General features: G+C 45.8%; 2 protein-coding genes across 2 annotated transcripts in view; both read left to right on the forward strand.

The window, feature by feature from the left end:
• Nucleotides 1–9,461, forward strand: part of LOC311112229 (RNA-binding protein 24-A-like) — a gene marked incomplete at its 3' end in the record, with an annotated part of 12,721 nt that extends 3,260 nt beyond the window's left edge. Inside the window, exon 4 of the mRNA XM_084155265.1 lies at nucleotides 9,119–9,461. Coding sequence (XP_084011391.1) covers nucleotides 9,119–9,461 — 343 coding nt within the window. The remainder of the gene's footprint in view (nucleotides 1–9,118) is intronic.
• A 5,182-nt stretch (nucleotides 9,462–14,643) lies between these two features.
• LOC311112223 (adenylyl cyclase-associated protein 2-like) overlaps nucleotides 14,644–21,819 on the forward strand; it is a 44,024-nt gene continuing 36,848 nt past the window's right edge. The window contains exon 1 of the mRNA XM_084155246.1: nucleotides 14,644–14,713. The gene's annotated coding sequence lies outside the window, so the exon portion shown is untranslated. The remainder of the gene's footprint in view (nucleotides 14,714–21,819) is intronic.

Raw genomic sequence — 21,819 nt, forward strand, 5'->3', positions numbered from 1 at the left:
GGTGTTGATAGCTAAACCATGTGTTTTCTATTTAATGAAAAGAAAAGATGGATTGAAGATTTTGGGGGGTGTTCTTTTCCGTTTTTCTGGAAGAATGTTGACTTTGTAAGGGAGAGCAAAGTTTAACAAATATATATTTATTTGATTATTTTGTGCTGTAGCTTGTGATTTACATTTTCTTTGGTAACAGGATGTTCTATATATGTTTTTGGATGTCTTGTTGGAGTGAGTGACGATTTGCGGTGTGATTTTTGTATTACTTCCCACCACTCTCACCCCTACTCCAAACCAAACCAACCCCACCAAAACCTATCAACAACTCATTGCTTGCATGTGTCTTTTTTAATGACCTTCTTGGAATTAATAATTCTAGCATTAACACCTAAACTCTCAAACTCACTCTCTCTCTCTCTCTCTCTCTCTCTCTCTCTCTCATATTATTTCCCTCTCCCTCCATCTATCTATCTATCCCTATATGGTATACTTCAGACCCCTACGACTCTCAGGAGAGGTGCTGTGTCTCATTCAGAGATAATGGTGTCTGTTCACAAGAAAGTAATCATTGGAAAAATCACTATCAAGGCACATGGGATGAGTACATATATCTCCACACTGAAGGAGATCTTTTTACTAATTTAGTTGACGCAAAACACCTTACTATCATGTGTGTTTGTGTTAGGGTGTGTGTGTGTGTGTCTTGTGCGTAGTCCAGTCCAGTGGTAGAGCAGTGCCCCAAAAGCTCTACTGTGACACAAACAAATGTCTGGATGCCACAGCCTCTGAACAAGCTTTCGTCACATGGGCTGCGGCGTTAAGGAAAACAAGCTTCTCCATTGTGCCACACAAAGGCTGGACTGCTGACGCTGCAGTCGTATGAAGCGTGCGCTGGGGAGCAGGGGGCTCGGGCTCTCTCTGTCATGTCGGAATGGGATGCTCTTTAAAAACAGCAGGCCCAACACATGCTGGCTAGAGGCCCTGGGAGGTTTAAAGGGCCACAGACATACATACTGTAGATACAGCTGTGGTAGATCAACCACATCCATACATTATAGCCCAAGGCCACAGACATAGGGTATGTCCCAAATGCCACCCTATTCGCTATATAGAGCACTACTTTTGACCGGGGCCCTGATGAAAAATAGTGCACTATATAGAGAGAATAGGGTGCCATATGGGACACAACCATAGATAGAACAGCTGTGGGAGGGCAGCAACCAGCTCCTTGGCCATCACCACACTACAGCATGTAGCAGCAGCAACCAGCTCCTTTTCCATCACCACACTACAGCATGTAGCAGCACCAACCAGCTCCTTGGCCATCACCACACTACAGCATGTAGCAGCAGCAACCAGCTCCTTGGCCATCACCACACTACAGCATGTAGCAGCAGCAACCAGCTCCTTGGCCATCACCACACTACAGCATGTAGCAGCAGCAACCAGCTCCTTGTCCATCACCGCACTACAGCATGTAGCAGCAGCAACCAGCTCCTTGGCCATCACCACACTACAGCATGTAGCAGCAGCAACCAGCTCCTTGGCCATCACCGCACTACAGCATGTAGCAGCAGCCATCCGCTCCTTGGCCATCACCACACTACAGCATGTAGCAGCAGCAACCAGCTCCTTTGCCATCACCACACTACAGCATGTAGCAGCAGCAACCAGCTCCTTGTCCATCACCACACTACAGCATGTAGCAGCAGCAACCAGCTCCTTGGCCATCACCACACTACAGCATGTAGCAGCAGCAACCAGCTCCTTGGCCATCACCACACTACAGCATGTAGCAGCAGCAACCAGCTCCTTGGCCATCACCACACTACAGCATGTAGCAGCACCAACCAGCTCCTTGGCCATCACCACACTACAGCATGTAGCAGCACCAACCAGCTCCTTGGCCATCACCACACTACAGCATGTAGCAGCAGCAACCAGCTCCTTGGCCATCACCACACTACAGCATGTAGCAGCAGCCACCAGCTCCTTGGTCATCACCACACTACAGCATGTATTAGTAGCAACCAGCTCCTTGGCCATCACCACACTACAGCATGTAGCAGCAGCAACCAGCTCCTTGGCCATCACCACACTACAGCATGTAGCAGCAGCAACCAGCTCCTTGGCCATCACCACACTACAGCATGTAGCAGCAGCCACCAGCTCCTTGGCCATCACCACACTACAGCATGTAGCAGCAGCAACCAGCTCCTTGGCCATCACCACACTACAGCATGTAGCAGCAGCAACCAGCTCCTTGGCCATCACCACACTACAGCATGTAGCAGCAGCAACCAGCTCCTTGGCCATCACCACACTACAGCATGTAGCAGCAGAAACCAGCTCCTTTGCCATCACCACACCACAACATGTAGCAGCAGCAAGCAGCTCCTTTGCCATCACCACACCACAGCATGTAGCAGCAGCAACCAGCTCCTTTGCCATCACTACACCACAGCATGTAGCAGCAGCAACCAGCTCCTTGGCCATCACCACACCAAAGCATGTAACAGCAGCAACCAGCTCCTTGGCCATCACCACACTATAGCATGTAGCAGCAGCAACCAGCTCCTTGGCCATCACCGCACTACAGCATGTAGCAGCACCAACCAGCTCCTTGGCCATCACCGCACTACAGCATGTAGCAGCAGCAACCAGCTCCTTGGCCATTACCACACTACAGCATGTAGCAGCAGCCACCAGGTCCTTGGCCATCACCACACTACAGCATGTAGCAGCAGCAACCAGCTCATTGGCCATCACCACACTACAGCATGTAGCAGCAGCCACCAGCTCCTTGGCCATCACCACACTACAGCATGTAGCAGCAGCAACCAGCTCCTTGGCCATCACCACACTACAGCATGTAGCAGCAGCAACCAGCTCCTTGGCCATCACCACACTACAGCATGTAGCAGCAGCAACCAGCTCCTTGGCCATCACCACACTACAGCATGTAGCAGCAGCAACCAGCTACTTGGCCATCACCACACTACAGCATGTAGCAGCAGAAACCAGCTCCTTTGCCATCACCACACCACAACATGTAGCAGCAGCAACCAGCTCCTTTGCCATCACCACACCACAGCATGTAGCAGCAGCAACCAGCTCCTTTGCCATCACTACACCACAGCATGTAGCAGCAGCAACCAGCTCCTTGGCCATCACCACACCAAAGCATGTAACAGCAGCAACCAGCTCCTTGGCCATCACCACACTATAGCATGTAGCAGCAGCAACCAGCTCCTTGGCCATCACCGCACTACAGCATGTAGCAGCAGCAACCAGCTCCTTGGCCATCACCGCACTACAGCATGTAGCAGCAGCAACCAGCTCCTTGGCCATCACCACACTACAGCATGTAGCAGCAGCCACCAGGTCCTTGGCCATCACCACACTACAGCATGTAGCAGCAGCAACCAGCTCATTGGCCATCACCACACTACAGCATGTAGCAGCAGCCACCAGCTCCTTGGCCATCACCACACTACAGCATGTAGCAGTAGCAACCAGCTCCTTGGCCATCACCACACTACAGCATGTAGCAGCAGCAACCAGCTCCTTGGCCATCACCACACTACAGCATGTAGCAGCAGCAACCAGCTCCTTGGCCATCACCACACTACAGCATGTAGCAGCAGCAACCAGCTCCTTGGCCATCACGGCACTACAGCATGTAGCAGCAGCAACCAGCTCCTTGGCCATCACGGCACTACAGCATGTAGCAGCAGCAACCAGCTCCTTGTCCATCACCGCACTACAGCATGTAGCAGCAGCAACCAGCTCCTTGTCCATCACCGCACTACAGCATGTAGCAGCAGCAACCAGCTCCTTGGCCATCACCACACTACAGCATGTAGCAGCAGCAACCAGCTCCTTGGTCATCACCACACTACAGCATGTAGCAGCAGCCATCCGCTCCTTGGCCATCACCACACTACAGCATGTAGCAGCAGCAACCAGCTCCTTTGCCATCACCACACTACAGCATGTAGCAGCAGCAACCAGCTCCTTTGCCATCACCACACTACAGCATGTAGCAGCAGCAACCAGCTCCTTGGCCATCACCACACTACAGCATGTAGCAGCAGCAACCAGCTCCTTTGCCATCACCATACTACAGCATGTAGCAGCAGCAACCAGCTCCTTGGCCATCACCACACTACAGCATGTAGCAGCAGCAACCAGCTCATTGGCCATCACCACACTACAGCATGTAGCAGCAGCAACCAGCTCCTTGGCCATCACCACACTACAGCATGTAGCAGCAGCAACCAGCTCCTTGGCCATCACCACACTACAGCATGTAGCAGCAGCAACCAGCTCCTTGGCCATCACCACACTACAGCATGTAGCAGCAGCAACCAGCTCCTTGGCCATCACCACACTACAGCATGTAGCAGCAGCAACCAGCTCCTTGGCCATCACGGCAATACAGCATGTAGCAGCAGCAACCAGCTCCTTGGCCATCACCACACTACAGCATGTAGCAGCAGCAACCAGCTCCTTGTCCATCACCACACTACAGCATGTAGCAGCAGCAACCAGCTCCTTTGCCATCACCATACTACAGCATGTAGCAGCAGCAACCAGCTCCTTGTCCATCACCACACTACAGCATGTAGCAGCAGCAACCAGCTCCTTTGCCATCACCATACTACAGCATGTAGCAGCAGCCACCAGCTCCTTGGCCATCACCACACTACAGCATGTAGCAGCAGCAACCAGCTCCTTGGCCATCACCACACTTTAGCATGTAGCAGCAGGTCCATAGTTGTTATTATAGCACCAATGCCGCTCCTCTACGCTTCTCACATTTAAGGGTGTTAGTTAAGGACTGGCTCCTCATCTCTTAATGCAACAGAATCCCAACGGTTCTAATGTGGCGGAGAACAACAGGTGTGTACTCCTAAACCCCCCCCCATCGACGATGTCACCCACATGGCATGTGATGGGAACAGACCTTTATTTAGCCTTGAACTTTACCAACCGCTGGTCGGCAGGACTGCAACGGTCCAAACACAGAAAGATAATATATTTACACAGAGCATTGAGAAACACAATAACCCTAGTATTTTTTTTTACCTCACTTGTATCCATAGGGAAAAGAGGGCATTTTAATGGGAATCAGAGGGTAGCCAGTGCTTCCCATGATCAACACTGATACAGAAATGAATCCATGGCAGATGAGTGGATTTGGTGTGTTGTTTGTGTGTGTTTGTGTGTTAGGTGAATCAGCATTTGCCAACATAGAAGAGGTTTATGCTGTTGGAGATGGAGAAACAGGTTGTGGTAGTCTAATGTTGAATGGGATAGAAAAATAGTAGGAAGGATAGAGGGAGAGAAATGAGAGGATAGATAGAAAGTGAAAGTGAATAAAGGTAAGGTGGGATTTAATCCCAAATGAGTTCTAGGGATGGGAACATAGCACAGTAAGTCGTATGTAGGATGACAGGCAAGCAGAAAATAGCTGGGGCCCAGCCTCCAGTCTCTCCTGCTAATCATAAATGAGGCCAGGCAACAAAGAGCATGTCTGAGACCAGATCCACATTACAGGAATGCCTTCCTGCAGTTACATGACTACTTATGGAAACCGTACTTGTTTGTACCTTGCCTATACTGTACTGTGATATATTTTAGAAAAAACGAACAGGGATGATACTCTCTTGGGCAGAGTGATTGCTTTAAACAGTCTAATTTATGCTTACAAGCATGGGCCATTTTAACGTCTGTGTTCTTCATACTTTGTATGTGCCCAAATGGCACCCTATTCCCCATATAGTACACTACTGTTGGTCCCTGGTCAAAAGTAGTGCACTTAAAGGGAATATTGTGCCATTTGGGATGCAGCCTTTATTTCCAACACCAGCATGTTTCACCACCACTGAAACATACCAGTTGAATGCTGTAATTTAATTCTCTACAATTGCAAATGTACTACTACAGAACATCTTAGTGTGTGTTGTAGCTCTGCATAACATGTAGGGTGTCCACCCCTCTGTCCAGAGAGGGTGAAAACACACTTTGGTGATGAAATTTCACTCCCTTATGTTATAAAATACATTTTACCAAGACAAATATGATTATTCATGCTCTGAATCGTTCAGTGGGGTCTTTATCTAACATTTCATTAACAGTATATCCCAAAAAGTTTGATTTCGTAATCTAATACATTCCTTAATAAACACGGAGCTCTGATGACAGAGTGGTGCAGTTTTCTCCCAGAAACTTTTGAGGATTTTTACATGTTGTGGTGTGTCTTCAAAGTTGTTTTCTACGGGTCGCAAAAAGCAGAATTAGCATGACACGAGCTAAATTAAATGTAAAAGGCTTTGAAAATAAAAAGCTTGCGGTATGCTCAGTGCTCCGTTGACATTTCACAGAGTTATGCTCGTTTTTTGTGAGAAATCTTCAAAAAAGAACAGGAATTTCGTATTAATATGAGAAGTGTATACTAAAATATAAAACTACTATGTCATGTCTCAAAATTGATATCTGTCTTACCTCTATATTGTTTTATGTCCTGCGGATTCGAGAAGAAATATGACGAGTTCAACGGGAATGTGAGCCTGTCGGGTAGCCTTCATTCTTGCACAGCAGTCATCCAGCCTAGCTGAGGCGATGCTGTGCAGTTTTCCTTATTTTTTACCACTTTGAATCTCTGGCCGCCATTGATTTAGTCACCCTAATTTTGGCCATCCTACAAGAGTAAAACCTCCAATAACCTTTGAACGGATTGTGATAGAGACATGAGGTTTGGACTATTGGTTTTCTTAGAGGATATAATTATACCCATTGGTTTTCTTAGAGGATTATCTACACAATTAACATATTGGTCAAAATATGTGTCTTTGATTTGATACCCTATAACATGTTTCATATGGGGTGTGAAAAAGCTTATTTTTGTGCATGTTTTCTCCATACTGTAAAATATAATAGTGTCTCCAAAAAGCGATGAAAATAGCATTATAAAATACCTGTTTGATCCCACTTCTAACACCATGTCTGGGTGGCACCCTATTCCCTATATAGTGCACTACTTTTGACCAGAACCCTATGGGGGATGCATCCCATGTCTTAATATAGCTATTAATGGGGAGGCACAACAACGGTCAGCTTCGACAATTTGCACATGTCATACAGAACTACAGATGCCAAGAATGTTAGTTGAGGAATTTACTGAAGTGTCTGAATGTGTTTTCATTCTTCTCTCTGTGGTTTAGAATGAGTAGGGCAGTCTGGGCGTGTGCGTTTGTGTTGGTTTGCGGTGGACACCGCATTTTGTGTTTCTTTGTGTCACCATCCTTTGCGTCCGTATGTGTGTGTGTGAGAGTTTTTCTTTGTAGTCGCCCTTGTGTCTTGTGTTGTGTTAGTTTGTTGTGGTCTGTGTACATCCACTGTGTGTGTATTGTGTTGTTGTGCGTCGTTCAGCCTGTGTGTGTGTGTGTGTGTGTGTGTGTGTCCAGCCTGTGTGTGTGTGTGTGTGTGTGTGTGTGTGTGTCTCCAGCCTGTGTTGTGACTGTATCACTGTGCTGAAACAGCAGCGTGCCAGCAGGCCAGGCCGAGGCATCTGCCAAGGTTGTGATGTCATAGGAGCGCCTCTAACCTCTGACCCCGTTTAGTTTATTTCCTTTAAGTTTCTTTCAGTGAGTGGTTGTGGTTGTGCTGTGTTGGTGATCCATGTGGACTGTGTTGACATTTATTTTCTTTGACGCCTGTGTTTGTAGACTTTCTGTTGTTTTTTTCCTGCTTCCTCTTTGGGGCTAGTGTTGTGAGATGTGATTGGTTGGGTAATGGAGTCCTGACAATAGGGTTGCCACGATAGATATTTTATTTCTCTTTTCTCCTCCTTCGGTCCAGATTCCAAACTGTATGACTGTACAAAAGCTTCCTCTCTCCACCTTGTTTCTTATTGGCTTAATTGATGTCAGTATATTTTTTGGTCCAATCAAATGTTAGGTTGTTTCTCAACAGATTTTAATGAGCTGTTGATGACATCATCACATCATGCACAGCATTCCAGACCGTCAAAAATCCACACCAGACCACAACTCATCTAAACCCAACATTCACAATTGATAAAATGGTGATAAGCCAATTATAAAGTGATTATGTCACTCATTATGTCATAACACTGATTATGTTACTCATTCCTTTTGATCATGAATCATGAACTTGACTCTAATTAACACCAGTTTAGTTTATTTTAGTATTTTGAGGAATTTCATTCTTGATTTCCCCATCTAGGTCAACAACTTGAGTTTCCTCTACCAAAACAATAGTATAACTTTCCCATCATCATGCTAGCTGATAGCTCTAGAGAGAGCCTAGCGAGCCGAGCCTCACGGTCAGGATATGTCATGAAAGGCAGAATGTGCTCATTGTTCCTGATTGCTTATTTAATCAAAAGGTCCCCCTGAGTGTAGCTAGCCTTGCACCCGGCCCGGGGCTCTTTGTCTAAGCACAGAGGGGGAAACAGCCAGCAGTGTCCTTTTTGAAAACTGTCCAGCTGTCAAAGTGGCAGTGACATTTTCACAATGCCCCCCTCCCTCCCTCCCTCCCTCCCTCCCTCCCTCTCCCAACTAGGAATGGCCCCAGGGTCAAATCCATGTGACCAAGCACAGACAAATCAGGTTCTCTTCTCTCTCCATCTCTCCATCTTTCCAAACTCAAACCTGGAAAGTTGGCAAAGCTTAGTGTACATGGATTGTCTCTCCAAGATGGCGTCAATGCTACCAAACACTTCCTTTGCCTAAATCTCTTACAGCATGTGATAGGCAGGCAGGGTCACTGAAAACCCAAAATGTCTTCCTATCCCTTATCAGAGAACAGAACCCCTCTGAGCTTTGAACACCTCTCACCATTCAATGTTTTGTCCCACAGAGAGATCTCTATTTTGGCAACCCTATATATTTATTAGCTACTAGCAGGTGTCTCTGTGGTGTTATTGACTGGTGTATTGATGTATTGGTGGGCACTTGGCTGCAGTGTGGTTGGGTTGGCTGTGGTTGGTTCTGCTGTCAGGGTGGGGGGGTTGATGCTGTCTGTCGGTGGCTGTGTAAGGCCAGGTCTGGGATCTTTACCTCTAACTCTCTGTCTGTCTGTATCTGTCCTGCAGGATACCTGCTCACTACGTGTACCCTCAGGCCTTCATGCAGCCAAGCACCATGGTCATCCCTCACGGCATGCAGCCCAGTGCCGCCTCCACCGCCTCCTCCCCTTACATCGACTACACCGGAGCCGCTTACGCACAGTACTCCGCCGCAGCTAGCGCTGCCGCCGCAGCCTACGAGCAGTATCCCTACGCCGCCTCCCCTGCGGCGGCCGGGTACCTAACCACAGCCGGTTACGGCTATGTTCAGCAGCCCCTGGCTACGGCCGCACCGGGGTCAGCCGTCGCTGCAGCCACGGCCTTCGGTCAGTACCAGCCTCAGCAGCTGCAAGCTGACCGCATGCAATAGCAGCCACTGCAGCCATTGGACACAAGGGGATGGGAGGTCCACGGCCGGCCTCGGCTGATTGGCTGTGAAGGGGAGAGGATGATGAAGAGGAAGAGAGAGGGGCCGTGTTGTTAAGTGACGGAGTCGATAAGAGGGTGGTGATGATGATGATGGTGAGGTGGGAACTCCATACAGTAGCTTTCCAACTTGCTGTGCTTAAACCAAAAAAAAAAAAAAGAGAAAACGTTACAGATTCACAGAACAAAGTAAGGAAGGTGGATTTATCCTTATGATTATTATTGTTGTTATTAATATCATTATTACTATTATTATAATTGTAGTAGAGTATTTATTTCTAGAGGAGAAATGCAACAACTAATCACTGTGGTTGTAGCTTGGTGTAAAACATGACTTTATGTCCCATTGCTGTCATTAACATAGGAGAGAGAGAGCGTTCTCTTTACGGGACACTTAGACATGTCCCAAAGTGTTTTGGTTCTGAAGCCCTTGCAACCTATATTTATTATCACATTTCGAGGGCTCTTGTCCTTCTGTCTTTTCAAGTGCATTGAAGTTAATTTTCTGATAATCAGGGAAATGTATCAGTTTCCAGTGTGTTAGTAAAGACAAGCTCTGCGTGTCAGGGAATAGCTGAAATAACTGTGGAGAAAAGGAGAAGGTTTGTAGCTCGTGTCACACGTTAAGAACTACCTTTTTAACTTCCTGATGCTGAATGTCCCTTTTTTGACTCTGTATCTTGACCTCTTGACCTATGCAAAGCAAACAAACAGTTCACCAGGAGACAAAAAAACTGCAGGAATAACCGAAAATGCCATCAACTCTTCAAAGGGCATCACAAACAATATGAAGGCAACTCACAAAGAAAGAAAGAAAAACATGTTTTCAGACAATGAGAAGCACCAAATCAGTTAGTCTCAAACACACGCACACACGCGCACACACGCACACACACACACACACACACACACACACACACACACACACACACACACACACACACGCACACACACACACACACACACACACACACACACACACACACACACACACACACACACACACACACACACACACACACACACACACAGTTGCGTACATAGTGGCAAGGACAATGGGCCCAGTCGTGCTCTCTGGCTCTGTGCAATGGGATCTAGTCAGAGAGAAAGAGAGGGAGGGAGTGAAAGAAAAAGAGAGTGAAAGAGAGAGAGAGAAAGAGAGGGAGCAGCTGGGGAGGGGGTGGGACAGTTAGCCCAGTGCCACACAGACGGATCACTCTGGAAAGAACGCATCACTTGTCCTCATTTGTTGAGCTGTCACATTTTAATCCCTGGGCCCATTTGGGAACTGTCTCCCCTCTGTCCTGCCTGCCTGCCTGGCCCTGTCAGCACTTCCACCTCTGTCCTCTGTCCTAGAGCCGACTGGCTGGGCTGGTGTCAGGTACACACACTGCCCTCCTATCCTAACCCTAACCAACCCCATGGCCCTGTACCCTGTACCCACTCCTCACAGCCTCACCAACCCCCTGGCCCTGTACCCACTCCTCACAGCCTCACCAACCCCCTGGCCCTGTACCCACTCCTCACAGCCTCACCAACCCCCTGGCCCTGTACCCACTCCTCACAGCCTCACCAACCCCCTGGCCCTGTACCCACTCCTCACAGCCTCACCAACCCCCTGGCCCTGTACCCACTCCTCACAGCCTCACCAACCCCCTGGCCCTGTACCCACTCCTCACAGCCTCACCAACCCCCTGGCCCTGTACCCACTCCTCACAGCCTCACCAACCCCCTGGCCCTGTACCCACTCCTCACAGCCTCACCAACCCCCTGGCCCTGTACCCACTCCTCACAGCCTCACCAACCCCCTGGCCCTGTACCCACTCCTCACAGCCTCACCAACCGCCTGGCCCTGTACCCACTCCTCACAGCCTCACCAACCGCCTGGCCCTGTACCCACTCCTCACAGCCTCACCAACCGCCTGGCCCTGTACCCACTCCTCACAGCCTCACCAACCGCCTGGCCCTGTACCCACTCCTCACAGCCTCACCAACCGCCTGGCCCTGTACCCACTCCTCACAGCCTCACCAACCGCCTGGCCCTGTACCCACTCCTCACAGCCTCACCAACCGCCTGGCCCTGTACCCACTCCTCACAGCCTCACCAACCCCCTGGCCCTGTACCCACTCCTCACAGCCTCACCAACCCCCCTGGCCCTGTACCCTGTACCCACTCCTCACAGCCTCACCAACCCCCTGGCCCTGTACCCTGTACCCACTCCTCACAGCCTCACCAACCCCCTGTACCCTGTACCCACTCCTCACAGCCTCACCAACCCCATGGCCCTGTACCCTGGAGTGGTGATGGGGGATGTAGGGGGGGTGGGGGTGGACTGCAGGTGCTTGACATATGAATCTATGGGTTCTTCGTGTGCCTTACATTTGTATTGCTATTTAAGAGAGTAAGAAAGGAGATCTACTATTTAAGATATTTATTTTGAGATTGGACTATGTTCTATGTGCTCTAAGGACAGAGACTTAGTGGCGGTACTGTATTAATATGATTATGTATTCATCTCAAGGCATATAAGTTATTGAGTAGATTTAGTTGTATTATAATTATTATTAACATACTCAACCAAAAATATTGATGTAGGAATGATATACGATACAATTCTGTATGTGCACTGTACAATTATACTTTTTGCTTTTTGAAATCTTAGAACGTGACATTAAATATTGGTTAGTTTAATGCCTTTTGTATGAAACTTTATTTAAATGCAGGCCTATTTGCGTGCAGACTGTTACTCTGCCTCTTGTGTTTAGAACTGTTGGAAAAGACAAAAAAAATCCTGACAAAAATGAGCAAAATGCTGCTTTTACAGTACATTAGAATGTATAGTCATTGTCATGGTTCAGAAAGCTGTGCTTCTATTGCTTTTAATATACATCAGATGGGCTATTTTACACTGTTGGGAATTTTTATACTTGAACTATTTCTTACAAGGGAAAATATGGAAAATAAATGACCAAAAAAAACTTTTTAAAGGAAGTTTTTCATTGTCACTGGATTAAGGCATGTAAAGTGTTATTTACTATATTTAAATGCAAAGGTCCTGTTGGTATTAAAACTTTATTTCAGAATTTCAACACTATTTACTCTAAATTGAAATAAAAGGTTCTATATTTAAACAGAATACTGTTGTTTTTATTTAAGATGGATGTAGGATGTTGAGTTGATGTTGAGTTGATGTTGAATTTATGTTGTTTTCAGGTTGGGCGTCTTTTTGTGGGCCTTAGTATGGAGGCCTGAGACCATTGATAGTCTCCAGAACAAATTAGGTATGAAATATGTAGCTGCCAAAGCTGTTGATGTCTATTAAACAACTATAAACAGACTTGCTGTCTTTTTGTGCAAACATAAACATAAAACATAACCAAAGCTGTTAATATGGTTGTAAAACATTTTGGGGGACTGGTGTTTAAAAACAATGCTCTTAGTTTAGTTGGGTGAGGTAGCTGAGAACTTTTCACTGTGTGTGTGTGTGTGTGTGTGTGTGTGCGTGCATGCGTGCGTGCGTGCGAGTGTGTGTGCGAGTGTGCGTGTGCGAGTGACCACAGAGCAGCCAGTAGGCAGTCAGGAGCCTTATGAGATTACACACAAAATGTCCGCTGGGTGTCGGCTGCCTGGTATGCTGCTGCTCGTCATTGTGTAACACTGTCACCCAAGGCCCCTCCACCATTTTAGCCGGGCCGTCGATGACGTGGGACAAGCATTGACTTCACACTCAAACAAACCTGTCTGGAAGCAGAGAGTTAGAGAATGGAGTCCTCTGGGAAAGCATATAAATAATTCAGAGGCTTTCTAATCAATAAAAGATGTCAAGAGGCCTAGATGCTGGCTGCAATACGTACCTCCCTACCCTTTCCTCCCTAACCTGGCACGGAGGCAGCATGGGCTATGTCCCATTGGGCCCTGGCAAAAGTATTGCACTTCATAGGGAACAGGGTGTGATTTGGGACAGAATATGGTCTATTTCAGCCTGCAGTGTAACCAGACGCTGGTCAGCCAGGCCCAGGCAGCTGCCATGACACAGCAGAGATAGAGGCCTTTCACATGACATCACTACGGCTTCCATGGCATCTGACGTCCGCCATGATGGAATTCAGAGGCAGGTTGTGAATTGGGATATGACAGTCAGAGAGTAGAAGGCGCCGTTAACATGATCAGGGTCACGGTGAATAGCCCTGTTGAAACTCGCCCCCAGTTTATTTGAGTTGACGTGAACTAGCTATAACCAGTGATTATATCAGTGCAGAATGATCCCCAACCTTGTGATTTTGGAGTGGTGGTGGTGATGATGATGATGATGATGGTTGTGGTGGTGATGATGATGATGGTGTGGTTGTGGTGATGATGATGATGGTGTTGGTGGTGGTTGTGGTGATGATGATGATGGTAGTGGTAGTGGTTGTGATGATGATGATGATGGTAGTGGTAGTGGTTGTGGTGGTGATGATGATGATGATGATGATGGTGTTGGTGGTGGTGATGATGATGATGATGATGGTAGTGGTGGTGGTGATGATGATGACAAGCTTTTAGAATTTGATTATCCCCCCAGCACTATGGAGAAACTAGGCTATAGTGCTTTCTCCCTTGAGTCATGGGCAAGTCCATTGCTAGCCTGCCTACACAACATGGGCGGCGCACAATTGGCCCAGCGTCGTCCAGGGTAGGGGAGGGAATGGCCGGCAGGGATGTAGCTCAGTTGATAGAGCATGGCGTTTGCAACGCCAGGGTTGTGGGTTCGATTCCCACGGGGAGCCAGTATAAAAAAAATAATTAAAAAAAATATATAAAAAAAAAAAATGTATTCACTAACTGTAAGTCGCTCTGGATAAGAGCGTCTGCTAAATGACTAAAATGTAAATGTAAATGTAATTAGATTTCAATCAGACATTCCATATTTAGGTGTCTGGGGATCCCGCTACTGCTTCTCAAGACCGGGTAGGGGGGCAGAAGAAGATTGGAGGCACCAACTGGTACTTTGCCAGTGGTCCACTTACTCCACTAAGTTCTCAGGTTCACCAATGTTGCTTATTTTGGAAGTCCCGGAAGCTCAGAGTTATCTGCGCGATTGATTGACAGGGAGGCTGGGTACAGCGGAAGACCCAGGGACGAATCTTGCCCGGCATATTACAAAAGCGAAAGAAAACAGTACGCCAGGATTTGATAGGGACCTATAATCGAAGGTAAATATGTTACTTTGTTGGTTAGTTTGTTTTCAACCGACTGTAATGTTTTTGACGAGATGGGAACGGGAGGGAGTGGTGCAGGGAGGTGGGGGCCAGGGCGGCACGTTTGTAGCTGGCTCGCCTCATTGAAACGCGTGCGGTTATTCTATTCGTTGTGTTGGCAGGAGAAAAGAAGACACCGATAACCACAAAGGTCTGAACAATCGCCCTTTTCATATTCTTTGTGTGCGGTCTGTGTGTCTTGTCTTTGTGTTTTTTATGGCTAGTTACATCATTGCGTATTCGCGGCGTTTCAACGTTTTCCGGAAAACGTGTAGGGCGTCAAATAGGCTACCGTTACTGCTAGACTATAAGAATTGTAATATTTTCCTCTGAGTTTATTTCATAAATGTATGTCGATGTCATTGCAGTTGGTGTATGTGATGACAACGGTAGCCTATACAATGCAGCATGCCAATGACGCAGGATGAAATTGGAAGGATGACATGTCAACATAGTTGTATTATTATTGTGGTGTCATGTGTGGCGCCGAGCCCATAACCGTTTTTAGTATGCCTATGCTATGTGATGCTATTGTCATACCTCTCATACCTACTATCTATGAAGTGAGCACGCAAACGCAACATACTATAGTTCTCACACAGAATCAGTGCACCTGTGTCACACCAACCTTGAATGAACCTTTTGGGAACATTATGAATTTTGACACAGTTTAATGCAGTCCAAATATTATCTAACTGATTATGAAAAAATTTCAATTCTCACATGTAAGCCTTTATGATTATTTTCACATTCTCAAATGTACTATTCATAAGCCCTATAACTATAAGAGTTTCCAGATCTCCAGGTAGAAGGCCCATCATCATGTCTAAGAAATATATGGTCCTTAGCCTAGAGGGGGCCTATCAAGCACCAACCATAGAACCTTAAGACTAAGCCTACCAATATAGCCCTGAGATCAGATACCCAGGGCATAGAGTTTATGAGGCCCCATGGTGATCTTGGAGTATAATGCCATTCTCATTTCAGTAGAATAATAACACACCACCGATGTCTGCTTTCACAGCTGTTGGGTCTAAATCCCTCCCCATTGGTCAGACAATTGTTAGGTGCTTTGTTTGCTACGAAAACAATATTCCTTATGGTGCCTCCAGTATATAATTCTCTAAACCTCTAACCTCAGGGTTGCGTGTTCAAATCCTGTGCTGGCTCTTCCTCCTCGATCACTGTATACAAATAACTTATTGTAACACTGTATAGCTGGAGTCCAACAGCGAAAGAGGTAACAATGTAATTCCCCATACATTTCGATCGCCATGGACACTTTGGCCAACTCACAATGTTGAAGAGATGCTAATCAAGTCATACTGTGCCAGATTCTAGCTGTTGCTTTCACTCAGTTTTCAATGTTAATGTTTTCAACATATCTTCCAGGGAAAACTAATGATGAATTAGGGCTTGGGAAATACAGTGTCAGACTACTCTGTTCTATAGCACGTTGCAAGGCTTGTCAAATGTTTTTATTTACAACAAAGCACATCTTGATATTTTGGAATAAATATAATCTTAATTTGATCACCATGTTGTTGCAGGAAGCGCAAACTTAGTGTATTTAAGGTTTAAAAAGACTTCAAACGTTTGTAATTTCCACACAAAAAAATCTGACTTAATTTGCCCTAACAAAAAATGTCAACCCCTACACAAAGGTCCATAATTCACACAATAATTCACATTTCCTGTTGCTGCAGGATTATTTGCCTGATGTGAGAAACTGGTCAAATTAAGATCCTACATCTGTACACTCTTTGATCAGATATTCAGCGTAATGTATGCCAGTGAGCACTGGTCTAAGATCAGCTTTCCCTGCATCTTACCTTATCTCACCCATTGGAGCACAAGCACAAAAATGGACTCAGGATCAGTACTTAGAGAACACCGCCACCTATCAGTCATTACCCTACACAGTCCAAATATATATTTTAAGGAGTCACTTTGATGAAGTTACATTGCCATAACACATTGGTTTTTAACAATGAAGACAGATTTATTTTTCAACTTACACTGTCTTCCAAGGGTGTCTGAATATTTCTCAAACATCCAGTTTGAAGACCTCAAACCAAACCCAGAGGTCTCCAGTGGCTGGCTCCAGACTCTCTAGCGCCCTGTACTGTCAGGCAGCCCACAGAAATATACAGTGAAGCCCATGTTAGACATTTGGCACTGCTGGGAGAATTCTCTAGAGTAATTAACAGATTAAGCCCAGGCTGCACCTCCCATCCACCACCAATGAATTAGTGAACTCACAGGACTGCTAGTTTGAGGCCTGCTGCAGGCTACAGCTCACTGATGAATATGCTACCTGCTAGATCCTACTGTAGCAGATAGCTCATCCTAATATTCAAATATTATATGGATTCGGCTATTTCAGCCACACCCCTTGCTGACAGGTGTATAAAATCGAGCACACCGCCATGCAATCTCCATAGACAAACATTGGCAGTAGAATGGCCTTACTGAAGAGCTCAGTGACTTTCAATGTGGCACCGTCATAGGATGCCACCTTTCCAACAAGTCAGTTTGTCAAATTTCTGCTCTGTTAGAGCTGCCCCGGTCAACTGTAAGTGCTGTTATTGGAAACGTCTAGCAGCAACAACGGCTCAGTCGCGAAGTGGTAGGCCACACAAGCTCACAGAACGGGACCGCCGAGTGCTGAAGTGCGTAGCGCGTAAAAATCGTCTGTCCTCGGTTGCAACACCCACTACCGAGTTCCAAACTGCCTCTAGAAGCAACATCAGCACAATAACTGTTAGTCGGGAGTATCATGAAATGGGCTTCCATGGCCGAGCAGCCGCACATAAGCCTAAGATCATCATGCGCAATGCCAAGCATCGGCTGGAGTGGTGTAAAGCTCGCCGCAATTGGACTCTGGAGCAGTGGAAACACGTTCTCTGGAGTGATGAATCACGCTTCACCATCTGGCAGTCTGACGGACAAATCTGGGTTTGGCGGAATCCAAGAGAACGCTACCTGCCCCAATGTATAGTGCCAACTGTAAAGTTTGGTGGATGAGGAATAATGGTCTGGGGCTGTTTTTCATGGTTCGGGCTAGGCCCCTTAGTTCCAGTGAAGGGAAATGTTAACGCTACAGCATACAATGACATTCTAGACAATTCTGTGCTTCCAACATTGTGGCAACAGTTTGGGGAAGAGCCTTTCTTGTTTCAGCATGACAATGCCCCCGTGCACAAAGCGAGGTCCATACAGAATTGGTTTGTCAAGATTGTTGTGGAAGAACTTGACTGGCCTGCACAGAGCCCTGACCTCAACCCCATCGAACACGTTTGGGATGAATTGGAACGCCGACTGCGAGCCAGGCCTAATCGCCGAATATCAGTGCCCGACCTCACTAATGCTCCTGTGGCTGAATGGAAGCAAGTCCCCGCAGCAATGTTCCAACATCTAGTGGAAAGGCTTCCCAGAAGAGTGGAGGCTGTTATAGCAGCAAAGGGGGGACCAACTCCATATTAATGCCCATGATTTTGGAATGAGATGTTCGACGAGCAGGTGTCCACATACATTTGGTCTTGTAGTGTATCTACCTCAATTACTCGGTACTGGTACCCCATGTATATAGCCAAGTTATCGTTACTCATTGTGTATTTATTCCTCGTGTTATTACAGTGGGGAAAAAAAGTATTTAGTCAGCCACCAATTGTGCAAGTTCTCCCACTTAAAAATATGAGAGAGGCCTGTAATTTTCATCACAGGTACACGTCAACTATGACAGACAAAATGAGAAAAAGAAATCCAGAAAATCACATTGTAGGATTTGTTATGAATTTATTTGCAAATTATGGTGGAAAATAAGTATTTGGTCAATAACAAAAGTTTCTCAATACTTTGTTATATACCCTTTGTTGGCAATGACACAGGTCAAACGTTTTCTGTAAGTCTTCACAAGGTTTTCACACACTGTTGCTGGTATTTTGGCCCATTCCTCCATGCAGATCTCCTCTAGAGCAGTGATGTTTTGGGGCTGTCGCTGGGCAACACGGACTTTCAACTCCCTCCAAAGATTTTCTATGGGGTTGAGATCTGGAGACTGTCTATGCCACTCCAGGACCTTGAAATGCTTCTTACGAAGCCACTCCTTCGTTGCCCGGGCAGTGTGTTTGGGATCATTGTCATGCTGAAAGACCCAGCCACGTTTCATCTTCAATGCCCTTGCTGATGGAAGGAGGTTTTCACTCAAAATCTCACGATACATGGCCCCATTCATTCTTTCCTTTACAAGGATCAGTCGTCCTGGTCCCTTTGCAGAAAAACAGCCCCAAAGCATGATGTTTCCACCCCCATGCTTCACAGTAGGTATGGTGTTCTTTGGATGCAACTCAGCATTCTTTGTCCTCCAAACACGACGAGTTGAGTTTTTACCAAAAAGTTCTATTTTGGTTTCATCTGACCATATGACATTCTCCCAATCCTCTTCTGGATCATCCAAATGCATTCTAGCAAACTTCAGACGGGCCTGGACATGTACTGGCTTAAGCAGGGGGACACGTCTCGCACTGCAGGATTTGAGTCCCTGGCGGCGTAGTGTGTTACTGATGGTAGGCTTTGTTACTTTGGTCACAGCTCTCTGCAGGTCATTCACTAGGTCCCCCCGTGTGGTTCTGGGATTTTTGCTCACCGTTCTTGTGATCATTTTGACCCCACGGGGTGAGATCTTGCGTGGAGCCCTAGATCGAGGGAGATTATCAGTGGTCTTGTATGTCTTCCATTTCCTAATAATTGCTCCCACAGTTGATTTCTTCAAACCAAGCTGCTTACCTATTGCAGATTCAGTCTTCCCAGCCTGGTGCAGGTCTACAATTTTGTTTCTGGTGTCCTTTGACAGCTCTTTGGTCTTGGCCATAGTGGAGTTTGGAGTGTGACTGTTTGAGGTTGTGGACAGGTGTCTTTTATACTGATAACAAGTTCAAACAGGTGCCATTAATACAGGTAACGAGTGGAGGACAGAGGAGCCTCTTAAAGAAGAAGTTACAGGTCTGTGAGAGCCAGAAATCTTGCTTGTTTGTAGGTGACCAAATACTTATTTTCCACCATAATTTGCAAATAAATTCATTAAAAATCCTACAATGTGATTTTCTGGATTTTTCTCTCTCAATTTGTCTGTCATAGTTGACGTGTACCTATGATGAAAATTACAGGCCTCTCTCATCTTTTTAAGTGGGAGAACTTGCACAATTGTTGGCTGACTAAATACTTTTTTTCCCCACTGTATGTTTCTATTATTTCTGACTGAAAGCAATGTACTGTTTCTCTAAGTATTCCAAACTTGTGTCATTCTCTAAGACTCACGATATCACAAATCAGGCATAGACTACACTACGGTGAGGCTACACACAAAGGAAAGTATTAAAAGCTGTGTGTGCTGTTTATTTCAGCCTCACTGTTTTACATAATAGATTGAATATGCTTTAAATGCATCTTTCTTTCTTTCTTTCTTTCCTTCTATCTTTCTTTCTTCATTGATCACTAGTGTTTGAAGACTGAATTAATGAAAGTAGAGAAGGAAATGAAAGGTGAAGTAATGTGTACCGTAGTTTTGACGTCCCCGTTCATTCAGATAACTGATAGAGAGGAGAAGTAGATCCATCTTCTACACTTGACCTCCTGTCAATCTCCCTCTCCCTTGTCTTCGTCTGTGTCCCAAATGGTACCCTACTCTCTATTTATCGCACTACTTTTGACCGGATTGCCATTTGGGACACAACTCGTATCTTTGTAATGTACACAATGTTCAGATACATAGCTACATCCTTAGAATTCAGTAAACCCTTACCCTAACTCTACACTAAAACCTGACCCAAACCCTCTTCTGTATCTGTACAAATGATCTGTATCTGTAAGCATGATATAATTCTGATTAATAGTGAAGTGGATGGAGTCAACTGCACTATAAATAACTTTTGGTGTATTCAATCTATTACGTAAAGCAGTAAGGCTGAAATAAACAGAACAGCACACACAGCTTTTAAAGGCTTCTAAACAGCTTCTACCCCCAAGCCATAAGACTCCTGAACATCTAATCAAACGACTACCCAGACTATTTGCATTGCCCCCCACCCATCTTTTACGCTGCTGCTACTCTCTGTTTATTATCTATGCATAGTCACTTTAATAACTCTACCTACATGTACATATTACCCCAATTACCTCGACTAACCAATGCCCCGCACATTGACTCGGTACCGGTACCCCCTGTATATAGCCTCGCTATTGTTATTTTTACTGCTGCTCTTTAATTATTTGTTACTTTTATTTCGTATTATTTTATATTGTGTTTTTTTTACAATTATTTTTATTATTTCTTAAAACTGCATTGTTGGTTAAGGGCTTGTAAGTAAGCATTTCACTGTAAGGTTGTAACATTTCACCTGTTGTATTCGGCGCATGTGACAAATAACATTTTATTTGATTTAATACTTTCCTTTGTGTGTAGCCTACCGTAGTGTAGGATTTATGATATCTTGAGTCTTGGAGAATGACAAAAGTTTGGAATAAAAACACATCTAGTGGAATGGGATTCTCGCTTCTTCAGAAGTCTGTGAAATAAAAGTCAGACAGTATATATTTACTCTGTACTGTCACCTTTGTGACTTAGTTTGTCCACCCCTCTAACAGATATCTTAGCTCTGCCTCTGTTCCTGTCCCTGGATAATCTAATAGCTAGTGACATTCCAGTAGTTAGAGCAGCATCCAGCTGAAGGTGTGGCTCTGTGGCAACTGAACTGACCCTCCTTCAGACCTGGGTGCAAATTCTATTCAAAATCTTTCAAATACCTTTGAGCGTTTGCTCTAGCCTGCCTGGAGTGCCAGATAGGTGGGGTTTACAGGCTACTATTCTATTGATTCATTAACCCAGGCACACTCAATCAAGCACAGAGAAAGCATTAAAAATGATTCACATAGTATTTGAACCCAGGCCTGCTCTCCTTCGATAACTTCTCCTTTACTTAATCTAGACTCGACACACCACTCAACAGGAATCAGCCATGACCAATGACCCATGTCATGATACACCTATGGTATGGTGTGCA

This window comes from Coregonus lavaretus (assembly GCF_964263955.1).
Source record: "Coregonus lavaretus genome assembly, chromosome: 3".
Taxonomy (NCBI): Eukaryota; Metazoa; Chordata; class Actinopteri; order Salmoniformes; family Salmonidae; genus Coregonus; species Coregonus lavaretus.